The 24151-nt window shown below is 54.2% G+C and overlaps 7 protein-coding genes across 7 annotated transcripts; 5 read left to right on the forward strand and 2 right to left on the reverse strand.

Annotated features, from left to right (window-relative positions):
• Positions 1–27: 27 nt before the first annotated feature.
• Positions 28–483, reverse strand: VTN31DRAFT_1753 (uncharacterized protein; the record flags this gene model as incomplete). Its single annotated transcript, XM_069401845.1, has 1 exon — positions 28–483. One exon carries the CDS (start codon positions 481–483, stop codon positions 28–30), a length of 456 nt encoding a protein of 151 aa, XP_069264609.1.
• Positions 484–1999: 1516 nt separating this feature from the next.
• VTN31DRAFT_1754 (uncharacterized protein) lies at positions 2000–6273 on the reverse strand (the record flags this gene model as incomplete). Its single annotated transcript, XM_069401846.1, has 4 exons — positions 2000–2134; positions 2195–4589; positions 4640–5544; positions 5608–6273. 4 exons carry the CDS (start codon positions 6271–6273, stop codon positions 2000–2002), a joined length of 4101 nt encoding a protein of 1366 aa, XP_069264610.1.
• An 838-nt stretch (positions 6274–7111) lies between these two features.
• Positions 7112–7494, forward strand: VTN31DRAFT_1755 (uncharacterized protein; the record flags this gene model as incomplete). Its single annotated transcript, XM_069401847.1, has 2 exons — positions 7112–7200; positions 7260–7494. 2 exons carry the CDS (start codon positions 7112–7114, stop codon positions 7492–7494), a joined length of 324 nt encoding a protein of 107 aa, XP_069264611.1.
• A 2482-nt stretch (positions 7495–9976) lies between these two features.
• On the forward strand, positions 9977–11016 carry VTN31DRAFT_1756 (uncharacterized protein; the record flags this gene model as incomplete). The annotated part of the gene is made up of 2 exons (XM_069401848.1): positions 9977–10083; positions 10140–11016. 2 exons carry the CDS (start codon positions 9977–9979, stop codon positions 11014–11016), a joined length of 984 nt encoding a protein of 327 aa, XP_069264612.1.
• Positions 11017–11504: 488 nt separating this feature from the next.
• VTN31DRAFT_1757 (uncharacterized protein) lies at positions 11505–13589 on the forward strand (the record flags this gene model as incomplete). The annotated part of the gene is made up of 3 exons (XM_069401849.1): positions 11505–11525; positions 11618–12461; positions 12508–13589. 3 exons carry the CDS (start codon positions 11505–11507, stop codon positions 13587–13589), a joined length of 1947 nt encoding a protein of 648 aa, XP_069264613.1.
• Positions 13590–14293: 704 nt separating this feature from the next.
• On the forward strand, positions 14294–18477 carry VTN31DRAFT_1758 (uncharacterized protein; the record flags this gene model as incomplete). Its single annotated transcript, XM_069401850.1, has 3 exons — positions 14294–14359; positions 14414–15374; positions 15434–18477. 3 exons carry the CDS (start codon positions 14294–14296, stop codon positions 18475–18477), a joined length of 4071 nt encoding a protein of 1356 aa, XP_069264614.1.
• A 1412-nt stretch (positions 18478–19889) lies between these two features.
• VTN31DRAFT_1759 (uncharacterized protein) lies at positions 19890–23491 on the forward strand (the record flags this gene model as incomplete). Its single annotated transcript, XM_069401851.1, has 6 exons — positions 19890–19979; positions 20044–20074; positions 20132–20680; positions 20743–22794; positions 22850–22945; positions 23007–23491. The coding sequence occupies 6 exons, from the start codon at positions 19890–19892 to the stop codon at positions 23489–23491; spliced, it is 3303 nt and encodes a 1100-aa protein (XP_069264615.1).
• Between the last annotated feature and the right edge of the window lie 660 nt (positions 23492–24151).

Genomic DNA, 24151 nt, shown 5'->3' on the forward strand with positions numbered 1-24151 from the left:
TCTCAGACTCGTCCGTTGGCAAACCCCTCATGGCGGCGCATCCATCATTGCAGACCGCATGCAAGCTGAGCCAAGCTCCTTTTGCCAAAGCAAAGCCGAGAAATTATCGCAATCTTCAGTGAATTTTTCCACCAAGTCAAGAAGGCTCACAGTAACAGATGGCCCCGTCATTGGACACGGCCGCATGTGATGAACACCAAGGTTATTCACCCAATCCCTCTCAAACAGGGCCTGCAGACAGCTTGCCCCCACGATGCCAGCAAACCTTGCAAGATCAATCAGTCCAGACGTGTGAGACTCGTAGTGTTCATTGGCAGTGACACTTCTCTTGATCAATCCGTATTGTTCAATTACAGCATCAATACCTGCAAACTTACCAGGAACCAAATAGCAGATCAGGGGCGATGTCAACGTCCAATCAAATTGGTCTACGCAACCCTCAACTCGTGCAGGGTCCATCAGAGCTTGACCTCTTACATACATACATACAGTAAGTTACGAAGTACATACTCCGTACAGACGGGTTCGAAAGATGTTTCCATGCTGATTGTCGAAGATTGTTGTTCACAATGACAGAAAGCATTCTTTGCAAGCAAGATGGGAGAGGCCGACGTGGAGCAAAATGCATCGAGGAATTACCCAAGAGAGAAAGCCTCAAATCATTCGCGAAATGACAGATCCAAAACACATAAAAAAAAAAAATACCCAATTGATCCCTTCAACCGAGGTTCCAGCGTCAAAAATCATATGATTCCAACATCAGATTCATAATTCAGAACCTGCCAGGCGCCAAATATGATTTGTTTTGGATTCTCTAAGCGAGATAATTTACAAAAATCGTTCTTCAAATCGAAGCCTGCTGTGGCTGCCCGTTCGCCCTGATAAAACTGTTGGGGAGAGGAGCTCATTCTGTTGAGACGCCACTTACCCAAATCAGAAATACCAAGACTCCACTGGAGCCCCGCGCCCCGCCATACGGAGACCTTTCCGAGCCCCAGTCTTGGCGGGAGCAGGTTGCTCCGTTGTCGGACACGTCAACTTAGGGCTGATTCATCACGTGACTAACTCTTGCCCCATTAATCCTTGTTCAGGTCTGCCCGCATTCCAGATAACTATTCCTCAGTTCCAGTTCCTTACTCCATGCAGAGATTGTATTTCTCCTTGCTTTCTACGGCGGCTGTTGGCTGAATTGGATCAGATATTCCGCTTCACCTCGATATACGATAGAATCGTAGCAAAGTGCATTTAGGCCCGCTTATACGGAGTACCTACGGCGTACTCAGTATACATACGAGTACTGTTATCTTGAGTACCTACGGCATATGTCGTGGGTTATTCCGCGTTTTGGCTGTTCTGGTAGAGATCTCGCACGCGGTCTTCATTCGTTAGTAGCTTTGCCACGCACTTTCGCACTGATCATACCGAATGGGATAAGTAAAGGATCATGCATACCTAGTACATAACTCCATCTCTGAAGAGTACTACATAGTAGATACCGATTCCTGGAGCATGGACAGTGCTGAGTTTTGGCAGGTTATGACACATGTGGCGAGTACCCGAGGAAATAGTAAGACAAGTAGTACGGAGTATTGACTGACAGACTGATGTCAGGTGCTTGATTCCACTCCCTAGTCTACAACACAGCGGGTAGACAAAGGAACGTTGGCCAAACACAATAATGAAGAAAAATAGTAGCTTACTTGAGTAATGTGCGCGATTCATCGGATTTAACAGACAGGTGGCAGGATGCATGGTCGGCTCACTTGCCCGATGATTATATCAAGTCACGACCGTTTGGACGGTCACTGCTGATATATCCTCTGAAAGAATTATAATCCCCAACAGACATGAATCCTACTATCAACCATGCCATTAACAATGTATGATTACTACCTATGTACAGCTCAAGTCAGAGTACCAATCTCATCCGATCCATCCAATCCTGCAAACTCTAGATGATGATAGGAAACAAACAGAACAAAACTAAACAGGAACATCATCACATGGCGACGGCCTCGACTTCGGGCGGCTCCGGCCGGCTCCAGATGACCTCATAGCTGCGGACTACGCCTTGCCAGACGTTCGGCACCAGGTTGCGAAGCCATAGACCCAGGAACAAAAGAAGCATGGGAATCTAATTACCCGAGTTAGCAAGTGAAACACCCAACAGGTGTAAGTCCAGCATGGAACATACCCAGAAGAAATAGAGGTTCTTGTCCTTGCGAAGGCCCTTCATCTTCCGCGCTTGCTGCTGCCGCAGCTCCTCCTGCTGGGCGCGCGAAATTGTCTTGCCTCCGATGCGGATGTCCGTAATCTCCTTGGAGGACGAGGCGGAGGGCGACGCTTTCTCTTTCTCCTCGAAATGCTTGTCGAGCGCCGCCTCCGCGGCCGCCGTGACGATTGACCTCTTCTTGACTTCCCTGTCGCGGTCACGATCGCGATCCTCGGTATCCTCCGAGCGAGGATACAGCTCGTCGTAGGATGGTGGCTGACTGTTCGTCGGCGACGAGTTGCCCGTGACAAAGTTCCACCATCCATCCTTGCCCGACCACGACGACACGGGCCTATGCGGCACCAGATTGCTGATCCGCCGCATCATCGGGTATGCCTGATAATCCGGCAGGGCTGGCATGGGCGGCAGCGCCGGGAGATTCGGGAATGCACGGCCAACGCTCTGCTGGAATTGATGGATCTGTGCGGCCAGTTGGTTGCGCCAGGCAACCAATGCCGCCGGTGGCGACGATGGAGATGCATCAGGGGTGGCTTCGTTGTGCCCGTCCGCTTGGACACCGCTATCCTCTTCCTGGGCGAAGAACGTGGGCCGTGCTGAATCGTGGAGGCTCGACCGGCGAGATGAAAAGTACGCGTTCTCGTCTTCCTCGCCAGAATCTGACGACTCGCCCTCCGAGTCCGCTCCACCATAATGGAATGAATCAGACACCGACGACGCCTCCCAGAACGAGCTGAGTGAGGCAGTGCTGCCTGGACCCCGACGGAGAGACGGTGACGAACCAACGCTCTCGGACCGGTAGTGCCGCGCGGGAATCAATGCAGCCTGGTGAGCGGCCAATGTTGTCGCCAGATCCGCCGGCGTGAAGCCGCGGATGCTTCGCGCCATTGCATCTCCACCTGCTATCCGGAGGCGGTGCACGATGTGCGCATGCCCGCTCAACGCCGCCAGGTGCATGGGGGTGTGCCCATTCCGGTCTTGGACATCCGGATTGGCGCCTCGTGCCAGTAAGCCAGCAACGAACCTTGTCAAGCCCAGGGACGCCGCGTAATGCAAAAGTGTGTGTCCAGTAACCGACCGAGAGTTATACCGTGGTGCCCGAGGGCTATCATCCAGATCGAGGAACTCCAGATATGTAAGCATCCTCGAGTCCAAGTCGTTCGTCTGTGTTTGATTCGGCAGATTGGGGGCTTGCCTCTGCCCGCTGGCCCCGCCCTGCAGATCATTCTGGAGGTTCCAAAGCGAGCTGTCGCCCATGATCCGCTGCGCCGTCTGGAAGGCGTCCGACGGATTCCGCAGCTTCTGTCCAAGGATACTCAGAGCCATTCGGTACATTTGCAACTCCCGGTCATCCACGTAGCGGAAGTAGTGTTGCTGTCTGGGCATGAACGTCCGGGGTTGGTGTACCGGGCCGAACGATGGGTGTTCATGCTTGAACACGACTGGCACCACACCAGGTTGGAGAGCGGGTGGCGTAAGGCAGTTCAGGCATTTGTCTCCCCAATAGGTAGTCGTAGTGGCCAGAGTGTCGCCAAACACGATCTCCATTCCAGGATGAAATCCGCTGCCGAGGATGGTGACCTCCGTCCCGCCAGTGATGGACCCTTCACTCGGAACGAGTTTATGGATTATTGTCGGCAGACGATTCCCCGCGTTCGTCATCGGCCACATCTGCGTCGATTGACTTGGCGCGGCTGGGACACTAGGAGCCGAATCACCAAATGGGTTGCTCTGGCCGGCATTGCTAGGCGACCCCGGGCGGCTGGGATGCGCCGAACTTGGAGCAGACACGAGTTGCGGGTTGCTCAAGTTGTTATTGCTATTGAAGAATGGGTGATTGCTCTCGTTATTCGGCGTCGGCGGACCATTGCTGAACGTTCCTGGCATGCTGAACGGCGTGGCAAAAGGTCGTTCAACACGAGACCTATTGGGAACTTCGAGCTGGGTCATCATTAGGCTGGGTGGCAATTTGCCGGAGTTGCTGTGCTTTCGTCGTTTGGTGGACGGGCCCTGTTGGTCGGAGGAGGATGAGCGCGAAACACGCGACGGCCCTGTTGACTGAGGAATGGCACCGGAACCGGGTGTCGAGGGGGACTGATGAGAATCCGTGGTCGACTGCGCGGATCGTGTAGATCCTGGCTGACCAGCAGCGCCTGGAGACGACCCATCGGACTTTGATTTGGCCTCGAAGACGCCAGCACCAGGAAGTTGCGTGCCATCTGGCAATGTAGAGGTCCGTGCCGTGGGAGTGGCGTTGGCCGACGCGGCGTGTGCTTTGTGGTCGTCGGTGATCATGATCGAATTGGTGATGGCTTGGGCGACAACTTTGTCTCTGTAATCTTTGATGGTGAAGATCACCCTGTGCCCGTTAGCGTGGATGATCAGTCCGCATTCATTGCTGCGACTTACTGGAAGCCAATCTTCTCGTTCTGATGCCTGCAGTAGCAGGCGATTCGCATCGGCAGTTCCACCTGCATCGCCCCTGTGGGATTGAATGGCGGTGTCTCTGGCACTCCCCCTGGCGGTTCCACCCAGTCTTGGATTTCGTACGTATTGAAGACGATAACCCGCTTGTCTTCATCTTTTTGAAAGAGCTCGTCCTCCTCGGGCTTCCTCTGTTTCTTGCGCGACGCTCGCTTTCGTTCGCGTCGAATACAGCCAGAACAGATCTTAACCTCGCCTCCCTCCAGCGGCTTTTCGTCCATGTCGGCAGATCCTTGCGTGCCGGAAGCGTTGGAAGAGGAACGAGATACATTCTCGCCACGCGCTCTGGCAAAGGCCCTTTTCAGTTTGGCCTCGTCTTGCATGGCACTGGTGCAAACCAAGCTCGTGTGCAGCTCCAAAATCTCGGGCGACCGAGCCAAATCCGGACTGGCTAGGAACTTCGGTTTCGAAATGGTGTAACTCGGAAGACGCAGCTTCCTGACACCTGGAGGAAGCGGAGTCAATGTCAACCGGATGGGAATTTGAGTCTCGACGCGGGATTTGAGGGACGTAGGGTGCACTGTCAAGAGTGGACGAATGGGGTTTTCAGAATTCGCTGCGTTGAACGGCGGTGCTCCAAAGTCGGGTAACGAGGTTGTTTGATTTGTCGACAAGCCCGAACCAAACCCCGAAGGCGAGGGACTCGGACGCGGCGAGGCGGTCTGACCGAACGGGGATGGACCATTCATCGAAATGGCCCCAAAATCACCCAGCACCGATGACGGCGATCGTGCATCCCATTGTCCGCCAGTAAATGCCTGCGGAGACATCGATGCCATCGGAGAGGCCCCTCGCGAACTATTATTATAAAAAGGCGAGCCGGCAGAGTTCTTCGCGTGACAATCAAAATTAGCGGCTCCGCTTGGTCCGAGCAGGGCACAAGTTGAACTTACCGGACGTTTCAATTTGGATCTAGAAGCGCTGGCAGTGCTGGATGGACTCGGCTTATATGGCTGCTCTGAGCCGGGAGGTGAGAGAGTTTCGTTCTTTGGCGGATTAGGACTCGTGATAGCACCATCGAACTCCGAGTTCAAAATCGAGTTCTTGAAATCCTGATCCATATCCAGGTCCATAAAGCTGTTCGATTCCAAGCCAAACAGACCGTCTCCAGCCGGCGATGCACCTGGGTTTACGCTCTGCTCCCTTTGAAATTGCGTCGGGTCATCACCATATGCAGCCGACGCAACAGACGACTTGCGCGCATGTTCGTTCGTAGAGTCTGCCGATGACGCTGGACTTAGATTGCTCTCAGTAGAGTCCGATGGAGAGTACATGGAAAAATCATGGGGTCGCTTGAGCGGCTCCGCGCGAGGCAACTGGTGATCGAGTAAGGCTTCTGACGATTCTGCACACGCTTCATGTTTGCTCGTTGCTCGTTTCTGCAGCACGGAGTGGTCGGGGAAGAGCTCATCGAAGTCGATGCTGTCGCCAAGTTTCGGCGACTGGAAATCGTCATTCAGGAATTCCATGTTGTTGTTGGTGAAGATGCCGTTTAGATCGTCCGCAAGAATCGGGTCAGACGGAGGAAACACGGGAGACGATGGATCTGGCGATCGCATCTTCAGGCGCAGCAGATCCAGACGGCGGTTCGTTCACCGAGATTGTGACAGGGGTTTCGCAGGTAGAGTACAGGTCAAGTGCGCGCAGCGCATTCGACGAGGTACATCAAACGGTAAATCCAAATCCCAATAGTAGCCTTCTAGAACATTATTACCACCACCGTTCGCCCTGCTGCGATGCGATGTCAACCGCGGATATCTGACGAGGAATTGTCGGTGGGCGGTGCAACTAGAGCCGCCGCCGGTGAAGGCGCGCAAAGGGCTCAAGGACAGTCCAGTAAAGCAATCGGTAAAGTCACCCACGCGTCCCCAACTCTCGGACCATCAACTTGCTTGGAGAATTGACGAAAAATGGGCGGAAAGGGTCGAGGATAGTGCCTGTTGTCCTCCCTCCGGACTGCGAGGCTGGTTGCGTGTTCAGAAATTGCTCTAGCCTTATTTGATTTAGCGCGATTCGTGGATTTTGCGGGTGATACGAGTTTGAACACTGATAGCTAAGTTATAAAGTTATCACTCACGGAGTTATTTTGGGTTATTCTGCTCGTGAAGCTGAAGCCTCAACTGAACCTCTTTGATGAACCTGGGCCCTCCGGACCATCCGGTTCAATCCTTTCGTAGAACTGGGTGAATGATCAGACATTCCGTGTACTCTGTGTGTAGATAAAAACAAACCCATGATGGCTTCACAAGAGCCGCTGAAAATCCTCTCCCTTGGTATGGTGTCCAATTTCTCTCAAGCCGTCTACTAAGAGTACTACTTAGTAGTAGTTTCACTGACCATGCTGAAGACGGTGACGGGATTCGGGCCTTCTCGAGTCTTCTCATTCTAGAAGATATCATGAAAACCGTTTGCGACAAGGACAGTCCTGACCACGTCCCCAGGCCAGGCAAACACTTTGACTTGATTGGAGGCACAGGCACTGGAGGGTGAGGTTCACCGTTTATTTACTGTTAGTAGTGCCACGTTGACTGATTGAGTGGCACAGTATCAGTGCAATCATGCTTAGAAGACTGCAATTTCCGGACGATGAGTGCACAAGCGCACCGCGACATGGCCAAACGTGCCTTCTCATTGAAGCCCCGGTCGAAATCCCCAAGCAGATTCCAACGGCAATGTGTGGCGTCTTTGTTCACCTCGGGATTCACCTTGGACATTCCCACTTCGTCCTCTTCGATATTTCCTGCCAGGAATCTCGAGGATGTAGTGAGATTGGCAACTAAGAGCTTCAGGGAAATGTAAGAACCGTAGGGACCAGGGTCAGACGACTACTGAGACATGCCCATGAAAACATTCCTTTTCTGGACGAGACAGCGTATGTCAGCAACTGCAGCTGAGAAACTCTTGAGTAGAGTGACTTACACTTCACAGGGCGGTCCTAGCAATCACAAAGGATAATGCCGACGCTCTTCCGACCCTTTCACGAATTGCGATTCATCACTGCCTTTGGGTCGTGCACAATATGACAGGTTGCACGGGCCATGTCAGCAGCAGTCGGTTTCTTCGAATCGATAAGACTTTGGCGAGATGACATCGAGTTTGTCGATGCTGCTCTCGGGTACAACAATCCGCGCGAAGCTCTATCCAGGAGGCTCAAAAGCAGGTTCCGGAACGCCGCCAGATGCGAATCTTAAGTATTAGCACGGGCCTTGATGATGTGATTACCATCCAAGATTCCCCCGGCATTAAATGCAGTGCGTTGAGAAGTACGGTCATCGTGAAGCAGAGAGAGTGCATCGGCTTGCACTGGAGAAACGAGAGAAGGTGCTGCTTCCCGACCATCCAGATACCATTGCCATTGTGAGCAACTTAGGCCTCGTCCGTGATTGTCAAGGACAGTACAAGGAGGCAGAGGCGATGCATAGACGGGCATTGGGAGGACGTGAGAAAGTCTTGGGCCCCTATCATCCAAACATCCTCACCAGCGTCTACAATATGGCAATCGCCCTTGAAGGTCAAGGGCAGTACGAAGAGGCTGAGGCTTTTTATAGTAGGACGGCGGATGGACTGGTGAAGACACATGGGTGGAACCATCCAGGAAATGGCTTTCGAGGACCTTGCGCTGTTCCTTGAAAGGCAGAAAAGTATAAAGGAGCTGGGAGAATTTGTCCAAGAATCTGGGTAAGTATTTCCAACGAATGGGGTACAGTGGCTATTCTTACAAGTAGAATACGAGATCCATCGTTTACTCTATCGCAACAAGTTCACGAACGGCTTATTCCCGACACGCTTATCCGTCCATCCATGTCATCCATGGAAAGGAATGAAACTTTCTCTACACTTTGACTTTGACGAGTCATTGATGTTAGTAGAGACAATATTTTTTCGTCCAGTTGGTAGATGAACACGGGAAGAGACAGCTCTGTTTCCTCCAGAGGCAGAACTCGCCAGAAATGGCTCCTCTTTCCCAGATGTGAAATCTCTCAGGAAAAGAGATTAATGGGGAAAGATGAGACTCCTGCATATGCTTAAATTCAATTACAAGATGCAAAGCGCGTACCTGGGTTATTTCGACAAATCATCATCTTCCGTTGAAACGAAAGGCACGAAATGAGGAAGCAAAACCCAGATCTAACGTCATCACTACCAGACAGGCCAGAGATTCCGAGGTCGCCGGAAGCTCTTAGGCAAGATCTTGGATTATGGCGCCGATCGACATTGGCCCAGCTGGCCAGCTTTGCTCGTTGCACTCTTCTAAGCAGCTTAGACACTGGAAGCGTTCGAGTTTTAGGGTAAGGAAGTCACGTGGCGCAGCAGAATGTCGATTGATGGAGGCAACTGTTCGAAGGTGCGCTGCAAAGTGCCAACTCCTTCTCCGCACTTTGCGCCCGAAGTCTGAAAGACAACAGGTTCCTCTCATAGTTGTTTTCTATAGATAGTAGTAGCTACGACAGGTGAATGAAAGCGACTGAAGATGGCCCAGTCCAGCCAAGCTTGATACAACTCATACAACCAATCAGGATGGATGCAGCAAATTGCCTGTGATGGACATCTGGTTCAGGCACAAAGGACTCCTGGAGTTCCCGAAGTCGGGAGTACCGGGTACCATCATACATACTTTATCGATGGACACAATACTTATGTCCGGTCACAAACCCTCAGGACAGTAGGATGAGGTACGAAGTAGCGCTAGTGAGTGAACTCAGAGCGAAAACGCAGAAGTCCTAGCCTCCCGCCATCTTGACATTGTCTCGTTGGTCGTATGGAGGAAGTGTCCAAGTACTCGGTAGCAAGCAGTAGTACCTACTACTACTTACCGAGCGCTAGAATTGTATCAGTTACATAGCTGTCATTTCATCAAGGCACGATGCGGAATCCACCAACTGGCCACGACCTGAAAGTTGCCCGAGTCAGCAGAAATGTCAAAGGGCCCAGAATAGCAACTCTCAGGTAGATGGAGTCAGGGTCATATCGACTCATGAGAAGCGTCCAGCCAGTCCAGCTTTCTTTGTTCTAGTTTGCCCTGAGCGCATCGATTTTTTCACGATGCACTCCGCTGTTTTCTGCATTTCTTTTTTACCCCTGCCCTTCAGTGCTTGCAGGCATGGACGATGGGAGTAGTTTCTTTCGTAAAGTTTGGTTCTTTGACTCGACGTCTTTCTCAGTCATCGAGACTCCAAAATAAATTGAAACAGTTTCTCTTTAACTCGACACATTTTCACGTTTCAGAGTAAGTACTCTCTGCAAAGCGAAGGAGAAGTAGCCATGTCTTTCTCTAAGGTTGCGACGTTTGTTGCCTTCTTGGCCTTCATCTCCACGGCTTCTGCTCATGGCTTCGTGAAGGATATTATCGTGCTCGGAGAAAATAAGAAGTATGTTGCGGCCCGGCTGCGCGGCTCCGACAGGCGACATTTCTGACGTTTTGCAGCTACCCTGGCTTTGACCCAGATACTGATCCCTTCAAGCCCGCTTCTGAGCTCGAAAATCTCATTGCATGGTCCACCTCCGGAACACAACAGGGGTACATCAGTAGTGCCTCGTATGACAGTCCGGACTTTATCTGCCACAAGAATGCCAAACCTGCTCCCAACAAGGCCCAAATTCAAGCGGGCGACAAGGTGCGGCTCGAGTGGTCTCCATGGCCCGGGCCTCCTGACCACCAGGGGCCTATCATCAACTACCTAGCGAGCTGCAACGGACCCTGCTCAAGTGTGCAGAAGGAGAGTCTTAAGTGGGCAAAGATTGACGAGACTGGGCTCTTTCCGAACGGAACGTGGGCAACGGACGTGCTCCGCTCCAATGGAAACACATGGGATGTGAAGATCCCATCAGACCTTGCTCCTGGCGAGTATGTCCTCCGCCACGAGATCATCGCACTTCATTCCGCCAGTAATCCAAGTGGCGCTCAGCACTACATGCAATGCTCCAACTTCGAGGTCACAGGCTCCGGCAATACAGTCTTGCAGGGTGTTAGCGCTGCAGAACTTTACAAGCCTACGGATCCTGGAATTTCGTTCAACTTCTGGAAAGATCAGAGTGTCAGTTCGTACCATATTCCTGGACCTACTCGATTTGTGGCCGGTGCCGGCAACGACAGTGGCTCTTCTGCGCCATCTACCTTGATGACTCTGACAAAGAGACCTATTCCTACCTCGAATAACATCACATCTGGAAATGATTCATACGGTGCGATCTCAGCGGCCCCAAAACATGCCAAAGGGTTCTATCCCGTTTGTAACGCCCGATCCAAACATGGCAGCACTATGACTTTGACTACCCTGGCCGCACCACCAGCTATGACCTAGGGGACACGGCTATGGAACATGTTATCCCATGTCCTTGACATGATGCGCGTTTCACATTTTGGGTTGATTTTCCATGTATCATATTTGGATTTTTCCTTCTTGGGGCTGGCAAGTTCTTAGTTGGTAAGCGTTAAACCAGTTGACGTGTATGTCACGGCACTCGATACTTATTTAATCCTCCGAGCTTCAAATTCAAATAACCATTCGTTATCGACTCAGCTATAGTACATCATTTTCCACGTCTTTTCTATCGTTCTACTGTCCATAAATTAGTTGTTGTTCTGAAGCCTCGAAAGAGCCAAGAAGCACAGGGCGCCCCCAAGCTTTTTTCCCTGATCGGTCCCGCATTCCCCTCATATCAAAAGTAGTACAGTAATACGGGCCACAGAACCGCAAGGTCTCGGTGACGGTTGTTGGGAGAGATATTTCGAGAGCTCCTTACTCTGTCCAATGCAGTAGCACCATCTCTGATCGAACTTGCATCGATCATGTTCAGGAAAAAACCGACGGTGAGTCGATTCGAACCCCGCCATGCCCCTCACTGAAAGCTACAATCAGCAAAAGAAAACATGATGAGCTCACAGGCTGCTGCAACCGCTAGATCAAAACCCTTTCACCGCTTCGGTCCTCGGATCGTCGCAAGATCGCTGATCAGATCATCAAAGACTACCAGCTCAGCGTACGGACGACGACAGCGTCCGCAGCGGAAACCAACAATGATAGTAGTGGTGCTACTACAAACCATGCGGGCAGTGACGTCTCCGCGCTGAGAAACTCGATCTTGCCAGAAAACACTCTTTCGGCTCGGTTTACTACCACGGCGGGTCCGGATCTACGTGAAGTTCATGGGACAGTATATGTCGGGTCGCATCCAGAGTTCAATGGGGAGGAGCGAATCCTGTGGTTCCGCATCGAACAGGGTCCCGGCGCGGATGGACGGATATACCCTACGGTTTACACCCTGTGGCATGTGCCGCGGCTGGTTCCCTTGCTGCATACGCCCGCACTTGTGATGGGCAAGCTGTTTGGCGGCGCGGATTTGATGACGCCAGGGTTGGCGAACGGGCCGCCATTCCCCAAGGGAGCTGTTAAGGGGGCGACAGTGGCTGTGGCGAGTGTAGATCGTCCTAGCGTACCGGTGTTTGTTGGCGTGTGCGAAATTGATATCGCCAGCTTGGGAGAGGTCCAGGGCGCCAAGGGTCATGCGGTGCGGGGTGTGCACTGGGAAGGTGACGAGCTGTGGTCGTGGAGTTCATCGTCACGGCCAGGACAGCCGGCTCCGGACGCCCTGGAGGGATGGAACGACGACGTCAAGGATGTCGAGGACGCTGTCGAAGGTCTAGCTTTGGAGGATAAGGACGAGGGAGGCGTGCCTGTGGCGCAGGTGTCGGAGGATCAACCAGAGCCTACACAGGGAGAGACGGAAAAGGAGCCCACTCAAAAAGGCATGTCGGATCGATTATTTGCAAGAGCCGATGCTGACTCGAGCAGAAATCGAAGAAGCCTTTGTAAAGGCCTTCCTGTACGCCCTTCACCAGGCGAAGAAAGACCACCCAGACGCACCGAAACACGGCCTCTCACTCCCAATACAGCCATCCGCTCTGATATCGAACATCATTACCCCGTATCTACCAATCTACTCGCCCCAGCAGGCACAGTACTACCAGCTGAAGAAGACTAGCTGGAAGAACGTAAAGAAATTCATCAAGCATCTGGACAAAGAGAAACTGGTCAAGTCCAAGGACCGCAGCGGCCAGGAAACGGTCATTGTTGATGTGGACTTTGACAATCCTCGCGTCAACGAGTTTGTCCCGTACCGGTTGCCGAAGAATGCGGCCGAAAGCACCAAGAAGGGCACCTCTAGCAAGAAAGCGCCAGCGCCTAGCGAAGGCAGCGATCCGTCGGTTGGACAGACCATCACTGTGCAGACCCTCTATCGACCTACGCAAAAACTTACGCCGGATCTGTTTCCTTCATTGTCTGGATCCGATCCCAGGAACTACTACAAATACTCGGATGTCTCTAGTCGACTAGACGAATACCTCGAGTCGCAGGATCCGCCGCTGGTGGTGCCGGAGAACCGCCGCATTATCAAGTTGAATCCCTTTCTCGCCAACACGGTGTATTCGGGCTCTCACCCCGACGACAACGCCGCGTTGGAACGCGGCGAGGTCACTCGGGACGGACTCCTGAAACGGATCACCGGCGACACATCACTCATGGCACCATACTATGCGATTCTCAAGCCCGGGCAGACACTGTCCGAGGTCAAGCCCAAAGCCGGATCTGCGCCCAAGGTCAGCGTCGTGATCGAGCGGCGAGCATCCAACAAGACAGCGACCAAGATCGTGGGCGTTGAGGTCTTCGGCATCGTCCCGAACCTCCTGGCGGAGGAGCTTCAAAAGAGATGCGCGTCCAGTACGAGCGTGACGCAGGCCACGGGTGCGATCAAGGGGGTAATGGAGGTTCTGATCCAGGGTGATCAGCGCAAGGCTGTGGAGGAGGCACTTGGGCGACGGGGGGTCCGACCGCAGTGGATTGACGTGGTGGACAAGACCAAGAAGAAAAAGTAGGCAATGCATTCTACATCCCTGTAGGGTGGTTAGTTTGGACGAGGGTTTGAATTCCATGTCCTCATGATGAAGGTCTGTATACTCCGTACTGCAAAGCATCATGGGATAGATCCGGAACAAAACAAAAGAACTAGCCGAAGTCCACTGCAAAGGGAAAAATGTTATCAGATGGCGCTATTCCGAATTCAGAAGGCCCATTGTGAATTGTCTTTTAGCATCAGCCAATGAAATGCCTCGGCGAGTCCGTTAGCACCACTGATTGATAACTTTAGGCGGTGGACCTTGCGAGATGGCTCCGAGCATCGGAATGAAGCTTTGCCATGTTTGCAAGACAAGGTGGAATTTTTCTAGGGCAAAATAGTCAATGAAATCATTGCAAAATTCTGAATTGACCTTTCTATTTTCAATTTACAGTGATTTCGGATATTCCACAGCTCGTGTGGCCTGTTCATTCACTGAAATGATGGAATTGGGTTATCTGATCGCGGGTGGATCAGTGTATGATGGTGGGCCATGCATGTCCAGAATCCATTTTGTTCTCTAGAGGGGCTGCTTCGGCGTCTAGGATCAGAAATCCTTTTCTCTCTTCTTTTTCCTCCATGGAAGACCTGGTGGCCGGTTCTTTTCTCTGTGTGCTGCATTTCCTGAATTGATCGCTTCATGCTGCTGTAGAAGGGTAGATCAACGCCTCGCCCTTTCATGTCATGTCCGACTCATCTCCCAGCAATGGCTCCGTTGAGAAACGGAACCGGCCGTTGTCCAGCTGGCTGGTCTGTAATTCAAGCTTTTGTGCTGGAAGGAAATGATGAACTGACCGTACACAGACGCGGTTCTCCCCGCGGAAGTATCTGCCGACCAAAAAAAACATCCAGCAAGTCTTTGCCTACCTGCGGCTGCTCTTCTCCTCGAATCCAACACCGCTCGATGTGCTGCTGATCCTGTCGGGCGTGGTCTTTGCCATCGCGGCGGGGATCCCTTTCCCGCTGCTAGGTATCCTCTTCGGCCAGCTGGTCGACGAGATGAACTCGGCGACCTGCGTGCCGACCGACGCCCACACGGCCGAGTTCCTGGACAGCGTGCGTGAGAAGGTGCTGTACATTGTGTACATTACCATCGCCAACTTCGGCTTTATCTACCTGCATGCGGCGTCGTGGAGTCTCGTCGGCGAGCGGCTCGTCCGGAGGCTGCGGAAACGATACTTTCAGAGTCTGCTCAGACAGGAGCCGGCGTTTTTTGATACGCTGCCCTCCGGCGACGTCGTCTCGCGACTGGTCTCCGATATCGATGTCGTCCAGTCGGGGACTTCGGAGAAGGTCGGCGTGTATCTGTCCACGCTGTCGTACTTCGTCGCCTCGTATGTTGTGGCCTTCATCAAGGTGGCCGAGATTGCGGGCATGTTGGTCTCCGTTGTGCCGTGTTTCTTTCTGATGGCCTTCGTCGGCGGCCACTATATTGGCAAGTTTGCCGGCAGGATCGCGGAGTATACCAATGCGGCCACCTCGGTTGCCTCGTCGAGTCTGTCCCATTTGCCCTTGGTGCATGCCTTCAATGCCAATAGCCGCTTGGAGAAGATCTTTGCATATAACCTCAGTTTGGCCCGAATGGATGCTTTAAAGAAGGCCTTTACGCATGCCATCCAACTGGGCCTGCTCTACTTTGTCGCCTATTCGTCGAACGCTCTGGCTTTCTGGCAGGGAAGCAGAATGATTGCGGATTCCGTCACGAACGGCGGCTCGGGAACCTCGGTGGGTGCTGTCTACACTGTGATCTTTGTCCTTTTAGATGGTGAGTGGCCAGCATGTCATGCCATTCGTCACTGCCGATGCCCTAACACACCTTGATAGCATCCTTTATTCTCAGCCAAGTTGCACCCTTCATGCACGTGTTCGCCGCAGCGACCGATGCGGCCAGTCGGTTGTTCAACGTCATCGACCGCCGATCCGCGATTGACGGAACGGCCGAAGATGGCGACAAAACTGCGCGATTCGACACGGAGACAATCTCCTTCCGAGACGTCTTCTTCTCCTATCCCAGTCGTCCAGATGTCCCCGTGCTGCAGGGCATCAGCTTCGAGATTCCGCCTAACAAGCACACGGCCATCGTTGGGACATCTGGCGGGGGCAAGTCGACCATCGTTGCCATGCTTGAGAGGTTTTACGATCCAAAGGAGGGCTCGATCGCTGTCGGTAGCACCGACTTCCGCGACCTCAACGTGCGATACCTACGCGGATCCATTGGATACGTGCCGCAGGAGCCGACACTGCTCAACCGCTCGATCCTGGAGAACATCGCGCTGGGGCTGGTGGGTTCCTCAGCTGCTGGGCATGAACAGCTCACCGAGACGCTCCTTGGCCCTGCGCTATCGGACCTGGTCAAGAAGATCCAGAAGGGGACTTCAGAGACCGACGCACTCGCATCATCCCCCGCGCCCGTGGCCGAGATCGTGCGCTTGGTGAAACACGCGGCATCGACCGCCAACGCGCTCGGCTTCATCGAAGCCCTGCCCCACGGCCTCGCCACCAGCGTTGGCAGCGCGGGCAACCGGCTCAGCGGCGGACAGAAACAGCGGATTGCGCTGGCGCGCGCGCTCGTGCGTGAGCCGCGCATCCTCCTCCTCGACGAGGCCACCGCTGCCCTGGATTCGACCAGTGAGCAGCTCATCCAGGCGACGCTCAAGTCGCTGTCAGACCGCGTCACCATCGTGTCGATCGCCCACCGCCTGGCCACCGCCAAGGACGCGGCCAACATCATCGTCGTGCAAAAGGGCCGCGTGGTTGAGCAGGGCACCCACGCGGCCCTGCTCGCAAAAGATGGCGTCTATGCCGGCATGGTCAGGCTGCAGAACCTAGAGCGCGTCAGCTTGTCTGAGGTGTCCACATTGAACTCGGCAGATGAGTTGGGCAATGCGATTCAAAAGGCCAGCCACTCGGGCGATTCTGCCCGCCTTCCAGAGAAAGGAGAGGTGACATTGGAATCTCAGTCCGTAGAGGACTCGACGGAAAAGGGATCAGAAAAGGGGAAGAAGAAAGAGGAAGGAAAAGCGAAAATGTCTGCTTGGGCCACGGTCAAGTATACTTTCCCTCTGATCCGGCCAAATCTCGGGTTCATTTTGCTTGGGTTCGCCGCCTCTGCCGTTGTTGGCGGCAGCTATTCCGGCGAGGCGATCCTGTTTGGCCACACCGTGGGCAATCTTAGCCCGTGCAAGGGGGAGTCAACGATCCGGCATACGGGTCACCTGTTTGGGTTGATGTTTTTCATCCTGGCCATTGTGGAGCTCTGCGCGGTGGTCATCAGCGGGTCGGCGTTTGGCTGGGCGGCCGATAAGATCCTGTACCGCACGCGCGTCCAGTCCCTGCGCGCACTGCTGTCCAAGTCTCTGCAGTGGCATCAGTCCGAAGGCCGTAGTCCCGGCGCGCTGGTGGCGCTCATCACCAGCGACGCGGCCGCGCTGAGCGGCCTGACGGGCACGACGATCGGTCTGCTCTTCTCCACGGCGGTCAACCTGGTTGCGGGTATTGTCATCTCGCACGTTTTCGCCTGGAAGATTGCAATCGTGCTGTTGGCCACCGTGCCCGTGCTGCTCTTCGCCGGTGTGATGAAGCTGCGTGTTCAGGCGCAGTTCTCCGAGCGCCACCAAAAGGCGTTCGCGGATGCCACCGCCATCTCCTCCGAGGCGGTCGATGCCATCAAGACCGTCGCCGCGTTCTCGCTCGAGCTGGAGACCTACGAGGTGTACAATCGGTCGCTGCAGGGTCCTTACGAGGCCACACTTGTGGCGATCGCCTGGGGCACAACATGGCTCGCGCTCGCGTTTAGCATTAGCAATCTCGTCTACGCGCTGGCGTACTGGTGGGGATCGCGCCAGATCGCTGAAGGCCGCTATACACAGACACAGTTCTTCACGGTGCTCCCGGCCCTACTGTTCAGCACCCAGTCGTGCGGGCAGATGTTCGCCTTGGCACCGGACGTATCCAAGGCCAAGGTCGCAGCGTCCAATATTGTGCGCTTGTTGACCGATCGCGAGCATGACGAAGAGTTTCCGGACCGCCTAACTCCAGATGATGGTCGCAAGGACGACATCGAAGCTCATCCCGTCCGCTCGAGCATGGAAAAAGCACCGCCTGCCCAGGACCGCGGCGGTATCGGCGTTGAGCTGCGCGACGTACATTTTTCGTATGCGAGCCGCCCCGACCAGCCCGTGCTCCACGGCATCAATCTTAAGATCCCTGCGGGCCAGTTTTGCGCGCTGGTCGGCCCCAGCGGCGCCGGTAAGTCGACCATCTTCTCCTTACTGGAGCGGTTCTACCGGCCGACGAGCGGCAGCGTGGTCATCAACGGCGTCGATATCACGAGGCAGACGGGCACGGCCTTCCGCGACGACATCGCGCTGGTGCCGCAGGAGAACGTGCTGTTCCAGGGCACGGTGGCGTTCAACATCGCGCTCGGCGCGCGGCCGGACCACGAGCCCTCCCAGGCCGAGATTGAAGAGGCATGCAAGCTGGCGCACATTCACGATACCATCATGGCCCTGCCGGACGGCTATCAGACGCTGTGCCACCAGGACGGCCGGCAGTTCTCAGGTGGTCAGCGCCAGCGCCTGTCCATCGCACGGGCGCTGGTCCGCAGGCCGCGGCTGCTGCTCCTGGACGAGTCGACGAGCGCGCTGGACGTCGAGTCGGAGAAGCGCATCCAGGAGGCCCTTGCTACGGTGGCGGAGCGCGGCATGACCGTCGTGGCCATCGCACATCGGCTCAACACGATCCACCGCGCGGATCAGATCTTTTTGATTGAGGATGGCCGGTGCGTGGATCAGGGCACGCATACGGAATTGGTACAAAGGAGTGAGACGTATCGGAATAGCGTTCTTCATCAGACTTTGGAGACATAATTCTACTTCATACGTTTGGTACCCGGTGCATAGGTTAATTCGCGATAGAGTTCCGTTTAATGCATTGACCTTGATTTGACCGAGCTATGTACGGAGTACGTGAACTGCCTCGTAGACCCGCTGTCATCACAGTCCCCTGAATGCAGATCCGATGCTGTTCAGTTCCTGACTAGAGCAACGCTCGGGCCGCTTTTCAGGGAGTCCGAGTCCCTGACTTCTCTCCACAGTCCACACACACAGACCACGTCGAGGATTCGTAACTGCATCTCATTCCTTGGTCGAGACAAAAACAGGGATGTCGCGATGGCCAATTTTTCGATGCCCTGCGGAGTAGAGGCGGATCCGATCCCTTTCAAATCCCTCTACTACTGTAGTAGTTTCAATACTGAGTAGTTACAAGGCAATTCTGGTCAGTGAGAGATCGCATCACCGCTGCCTCGATATTTTTGCCCTTGCCCCTGTTTGCCCTCCTGCAATGCCCCGGCCAGATGAATACCCATTGGGAAATCCGGAGAAAAAGCAAAATCCCCCAATCTCGCTGGTTCTGTCGGGGCCCGCCAATCACAGCGGCGAACGGCAGCCCTGCGCGGTCTGGAATCCAGATGTGGATTATGTAAGCACCCGCCGCGGTCAGGTGATTTGCCCGCAAGGAACAATTGATTCTTCAGCGCTCCTGGTTTTGATTTAAGGACTCTCCGGTTTAATCAAATCATGAACTTATCCCGGAAACCAGCAGAAAAACCCTGAAAAAAAAAAAAGAAATTGGCAGATCAAAAATACCAGGGACTAAAAATGTTAATCCACCTCGTACATATATGCATAGATAGATTCGTCGATGACTAAGAATTCCCCCCTGGAGACATGGGACTAGTCTCGCCTCAACCCGCTTGGCATCTTCCCTCAATCTCGACGGCCACACCGCGCCTGAGAGCCTCCTGATCCCGATTCTCGCGTCCTTCGCGAGCCCCAGTGGACTCAATCGAGTCGCGTCGGTGATGTGCCGGGCTGCAATCGACCTGCTGACGAGTCCGTGATACGGAATTACGGAAGAAAAGCCCTGACGGGTTGACCACAGACTCGACATTGGAGTACTCCGTATTGGAGCGTCGTCCCATTCGAGCGTTTGCCAGACTACAGGAGTAATCTAACCCTCCGGCAATTGTGTGTTTTAGCCATTTGAGACTCTAAAACTTCCCGTGATCGTTCGTTTTCCACGTGGATCGTGTTCACCTTTCCGACCGTCTCTCCCGCTCCTCCATGCCAGTTGCGCAACAATAGCATTGTTTCCCCCCCCTCCCCTCCCGGCCGGCCAACTGTCATCGCTCGTTTACCTCGGCGGAGCCGTGTGTGACGGTCGCAGAAATACCCGTGGGATCATCAGGGATCGTAGGTGAACAGGTTCCCGTCTCGAGATGGCTGCTACCATGGATCCCGCGGCCGTTGCGCCAGAGGCCCAAGTCGAAGCGGAGGATATTCCCTTCCCCTGCAAAGGCTGTGGTGAGGTACGTGGTGGCCCCTGAGTCGCCGGGGTCGACAAAGCTGACATCTGGATGTCTCGTGGGGTAGATCTTGGAAGAAGGAAAGGCCTTTGAGCTAGGTGAGTGGCATGCTCCTATCCCTGGCTGGGAGATCACCATCCTGACTCCTAATGCAGCCGGCAATCGGTGGCACATCGACTGCTTTAGATGTCACACCTGCGGAACCCTGCTCGACTCGGATGCCCATCTCCTGCTTCTGGGCGATGGCTCATTAATCTGCCAGAACTGCACCTACAGCTGTAGCGCATGCGGCAACAAAATCGAAGACACGGCCATTTTAACCGGAGACCAAGCCTTCTGCTCCAATTGCTTCAGATGTCGCAACTGCAAGAGGCGGATCGAGAACCTCCGCTATGCCCGTACCTCGCAGGGCATCTTTTGTATGGATTGCCATGAAACATTGATGCAGAGGCGCCGCAAAAAAAAGGCGGCGGCTGCCGCCCACAAGAAGCCTGCTGTCCACCTCGACAAGACCCTGCCCTCGCTCCCCGTTGAAGAGCCCGAACTGCCGCCGGTTGCGCACGACCCGAGTAAACACCACGCCCGTGATGGGGTGCCACCGGAAACAACATCGCGCAGCCACTCCCCGGAGCGGCGGGTTCCGCCTCCCCAGCCAACACACCCGGCTCCGAGCCCGCCGGTTCGGCAGCCAGACAATCAAGCCGGTCAGTGTGCTCGTCTCGTTTGGGAGAGCTTCGCGGTGCTAACATGTGCATCCTGTATACAGACACCATGATCCTGCCCTCGACCACTTATCGTCCTCATCGGGAATCCGATGCCTCCAACAAGTCCGAGGTTGACGCTCTGGACGAATACCTGATCTCGGTTCGATACGACGGAGAGGATGAGGCCACCGCACAGATCGCTCCCGCTGATCCCAACCTCTTCAGAAATCGAGAGCAACTGTCGTCTCTCAACCATATCCCTCAAAGATCCCCGCCGCCGCCACCGCCGCTGCCTCATGGCCCACCCCAGGAGGGAGGCCGCCCACCGAGTGACAATGATGGGATACCTCAGGTGGCCGAGTTGCCGGCGAATGAATGGAGACCGCACGACAAGCTCCAAGACCATCGGACCAAAGAAACCGAGACTCCTCGCTCTGAATCGAGGGAGAGCGCGTCACAGCCATCTTCACCGCGTGTTCGCTCCAATGCCCGTCCCGAGTCGTTCAAGTCGTTGGCGACGCCACAGAAACCCGCAGGTCCTGCTCCTGGATTGACATCGTCCACGCGCCCGTCGGGCGATCTGCATCGACTCCATGAATATGGTTCGACAGAGTCGTCCCGGTCTCTCACATCGCCGCCGCAGTATCCTAAACGAGGAGACTCCCTGGAGCAGTCCGTGACAAATCACATTCTTCAGAAAGATAGCGGCGATGCACATAGTGACACCAAGGTCCAGACGGCGCCCCCGACGAGAAAAGAAGACGCGACGGAACCGTCGAAGCCATCCGCCGATACCTCACAAACAACCCGCCCGACGACTAGTCACGCTCGAAGAGGGTCGACAACCACATTGCACTCCGATCCCGGTCGTGATGCCGGCCCAACTCTGTCGCCGCTGCGGTATAACGCAGCCGGCAGTGAGTTGTCCATGGAGGACGATCTGGCGCGGATCTTGGGATCGGATGCGCATCGTGACTCCAAGGAGGGCAGCGGGGAGTCGTTTTTCAAGCGCATGTCGAACTCCGTTCGCCATGGCCGCAGCTTCAGTGACAAGGCCTCGCGCATGTCTAAGGACGCCAAGTCAGTCAAGTCATCTGGGACAGGGGCGCAGGACGCCTTCGAGGACCGCGATGACGTGACCTGGCTCAAGAATGAGTTGCAGAAAGAACGGCAGCGATCCCTGGAGAAGGATCAGAAGATCGCAGAGCTGGAGGCGGCGTTGAATGCCCAGGCGGAGGTGAAGCAGGCCAACAGTGAACTTAAGGAGAAGCGGTCGACGATGGTGGTGCTGGATGCCAAGAAGGAGGTCGTCATGCGAGAGTTGGCCGTGCTTACGGAACAACTGGAGAAAGAAAAGCAAGGCGGCGGCCCAATGGACCTGGCCAAGCTGACGAACAGCGTTGTTCGCGAGTTTGCGGAGAGACTGAACCAACTGAAGGAATCACTTGCCCCGGAGATTGAGAAGTTGATGAAGGAGCGCAACCAGATGCAGGAGGAGCTGGTGAAGCTGGCAAGGATGAAGGACAAGAGCTTCTCCGAATTTGAGCAGCTGTCGTCGAAGAACGCGCAGCTGGCGGAGCTGAACAACCAGTTGGTGCATCAGATTCAGGAACTGTACAAGGCCAACTCCGGTTTGGAGGGATCCCGGCCCAACGGGCTCGGCATCCACTCGCACAACAAGGAGAAGTCGATCGGATCAGTGGAGGTCAAGACCGGGGACCTGGCGTCATCGGGCTCGTCAATGGCCATCCACGATGAGGCCGAGCCGGCCACCATTGTTCCTGGCCCGCAGGTCGTGAGCATCCGCAAGGGCCAGCCGCGCAAGTTCAACTGGAAGCGCGGAGGACAAAACGTCGCTAAGGGAGTCACCAAGGGTATCAAGGGAGCCTTTTCGAGCGAACGAGAAAGCTCCTCGACGCAGGGCCAGAACGGCAGCAAAGAGGAGAGCACCACGTCCTCGACGACGCAAAAATCGCAAACACAAGATCCCGGGCGAGGGTTTTCCAATCTGTTCGGCAATCAGAAACGACCGGCCCCGTGGAAGTCGCAGCAGCAACAGAACGGGAATTCAAGTTCGCCGGCACCGGCGGATGCCGCGGAGAAACCAGCGGAGGGTAAGTCACACATGCGTTCGGGGTTCTCGTGGGTTGGTACTGAATAGTCATGCAGGTCTGTTCGGAGTTGATTTGGAGCAGCGGCTCGAGCAGGAAAAGAGCATCATTCCTGCGATTGTGACGAGGTGTATCCAGGAAGTTGAGCTCCGAGGTCAGTCAACGAATCCCTGCTCGGTCTTCGGAAAAGAAAAAATAAGCTAACTTGATAATAGGCATGGATCAGGAAGGCATCTACCGAAAGTCCGGGGCGAGCTCGGTGACGCAGAGTATCCGGGACGGCTTTGAGCGGGCCAACGACTTTGACATTTCGGACCCCGATCTGGACATCCATGCAGTGACATCAGCGCTGAAGCAATACTTCCGAAAGCTACCGACGCCGCTGATCACGTACGAGGTTTACGACAAGATTCTCGAGACCAACGACATCATCTCGCACTCGAGCCGGGTCGAGGCGGTCCGGAACAGCCTGGAGGCCCTGCCCAAGTCCCACCGGGACGTGCTGGAATTCCTCGTCTTCCATCTCAAGCGCGTCGTTGAGCACGAAAAGGAGAACCTCATGAGCAGCCAGAACATCGCCGTCGTGTTTGCGCCCACCATCATGCGTCCGGAGAGCATCGCCCGTGAGATGACCGACGTGCAGCGCAAGAATGAGGCGTTGAAGTTTATTGTCGAGAACTGTCAGGAGATCTTTATGTAATCCCGTATCCTTCCCATCTGGAAAGTTTTCCAGTGCCCACAATGATGATTTTTTTCCGGAAAGGCGACGCGTATCATGATTATTCGATGATGTCGCAATGATTTTGATTTGTTCTCTTCTTCGTTTTTGCTTTCTGCCTTTTCTCAATACCCTCCATATCGTCCTATCGTAACTTGTGCGTTGTTTTTTTTTATCCTGTTTTGCTTTGCTTTGTTTCTTTGATCATACTATCTGCTTACATACGCGTTGAGCAATAACGTGGCATTGTTGATTTGTTTTGTTGCTTTTTCCGTTGACGGACGTTCTGGTTTTGCAGCAAAGCATGTTTGAAATGTTATTTATTTTGTATACCTTTTGCATTATCGATCGCATCAAGATGGATGGGACTGGTCTGTGATAAGAGTAACTTGAATATTGAATCAGAGACTGGTTCTGAGCTACAGCAGTATTCTACTCCGTAGATCTTTTTGAGAGGAGTATCTACCGTAGGTGGGTATATCATCGTTTTGCCTACCAAATGGATCGAAGGCAAGAAATCGAGGACTTTTGTACAAGTAGCTGGAGTCAATACGAGATCACCTCGAGGGAGGGCGAACTCAGCCGTCTCTTCGACGAATATCAACTCTTTTCCGAGGAACTTTGGGATACGGAACCACCCGT

Source organism: Thermomyces dupontii, assembly GCF_041956625.1.
Source record: "Thermomyces dupontii strain NRRL 2155 unplaced genomic scaffold VTN31scaffold_1, whole genome shotgun sequence".
NCBI lineage: Eukaryota > Fungi > Ascomycota > Eurotiomycetes > Eurotiales > Trichocomaceae > Thermomyces > Thermomyces dupontii.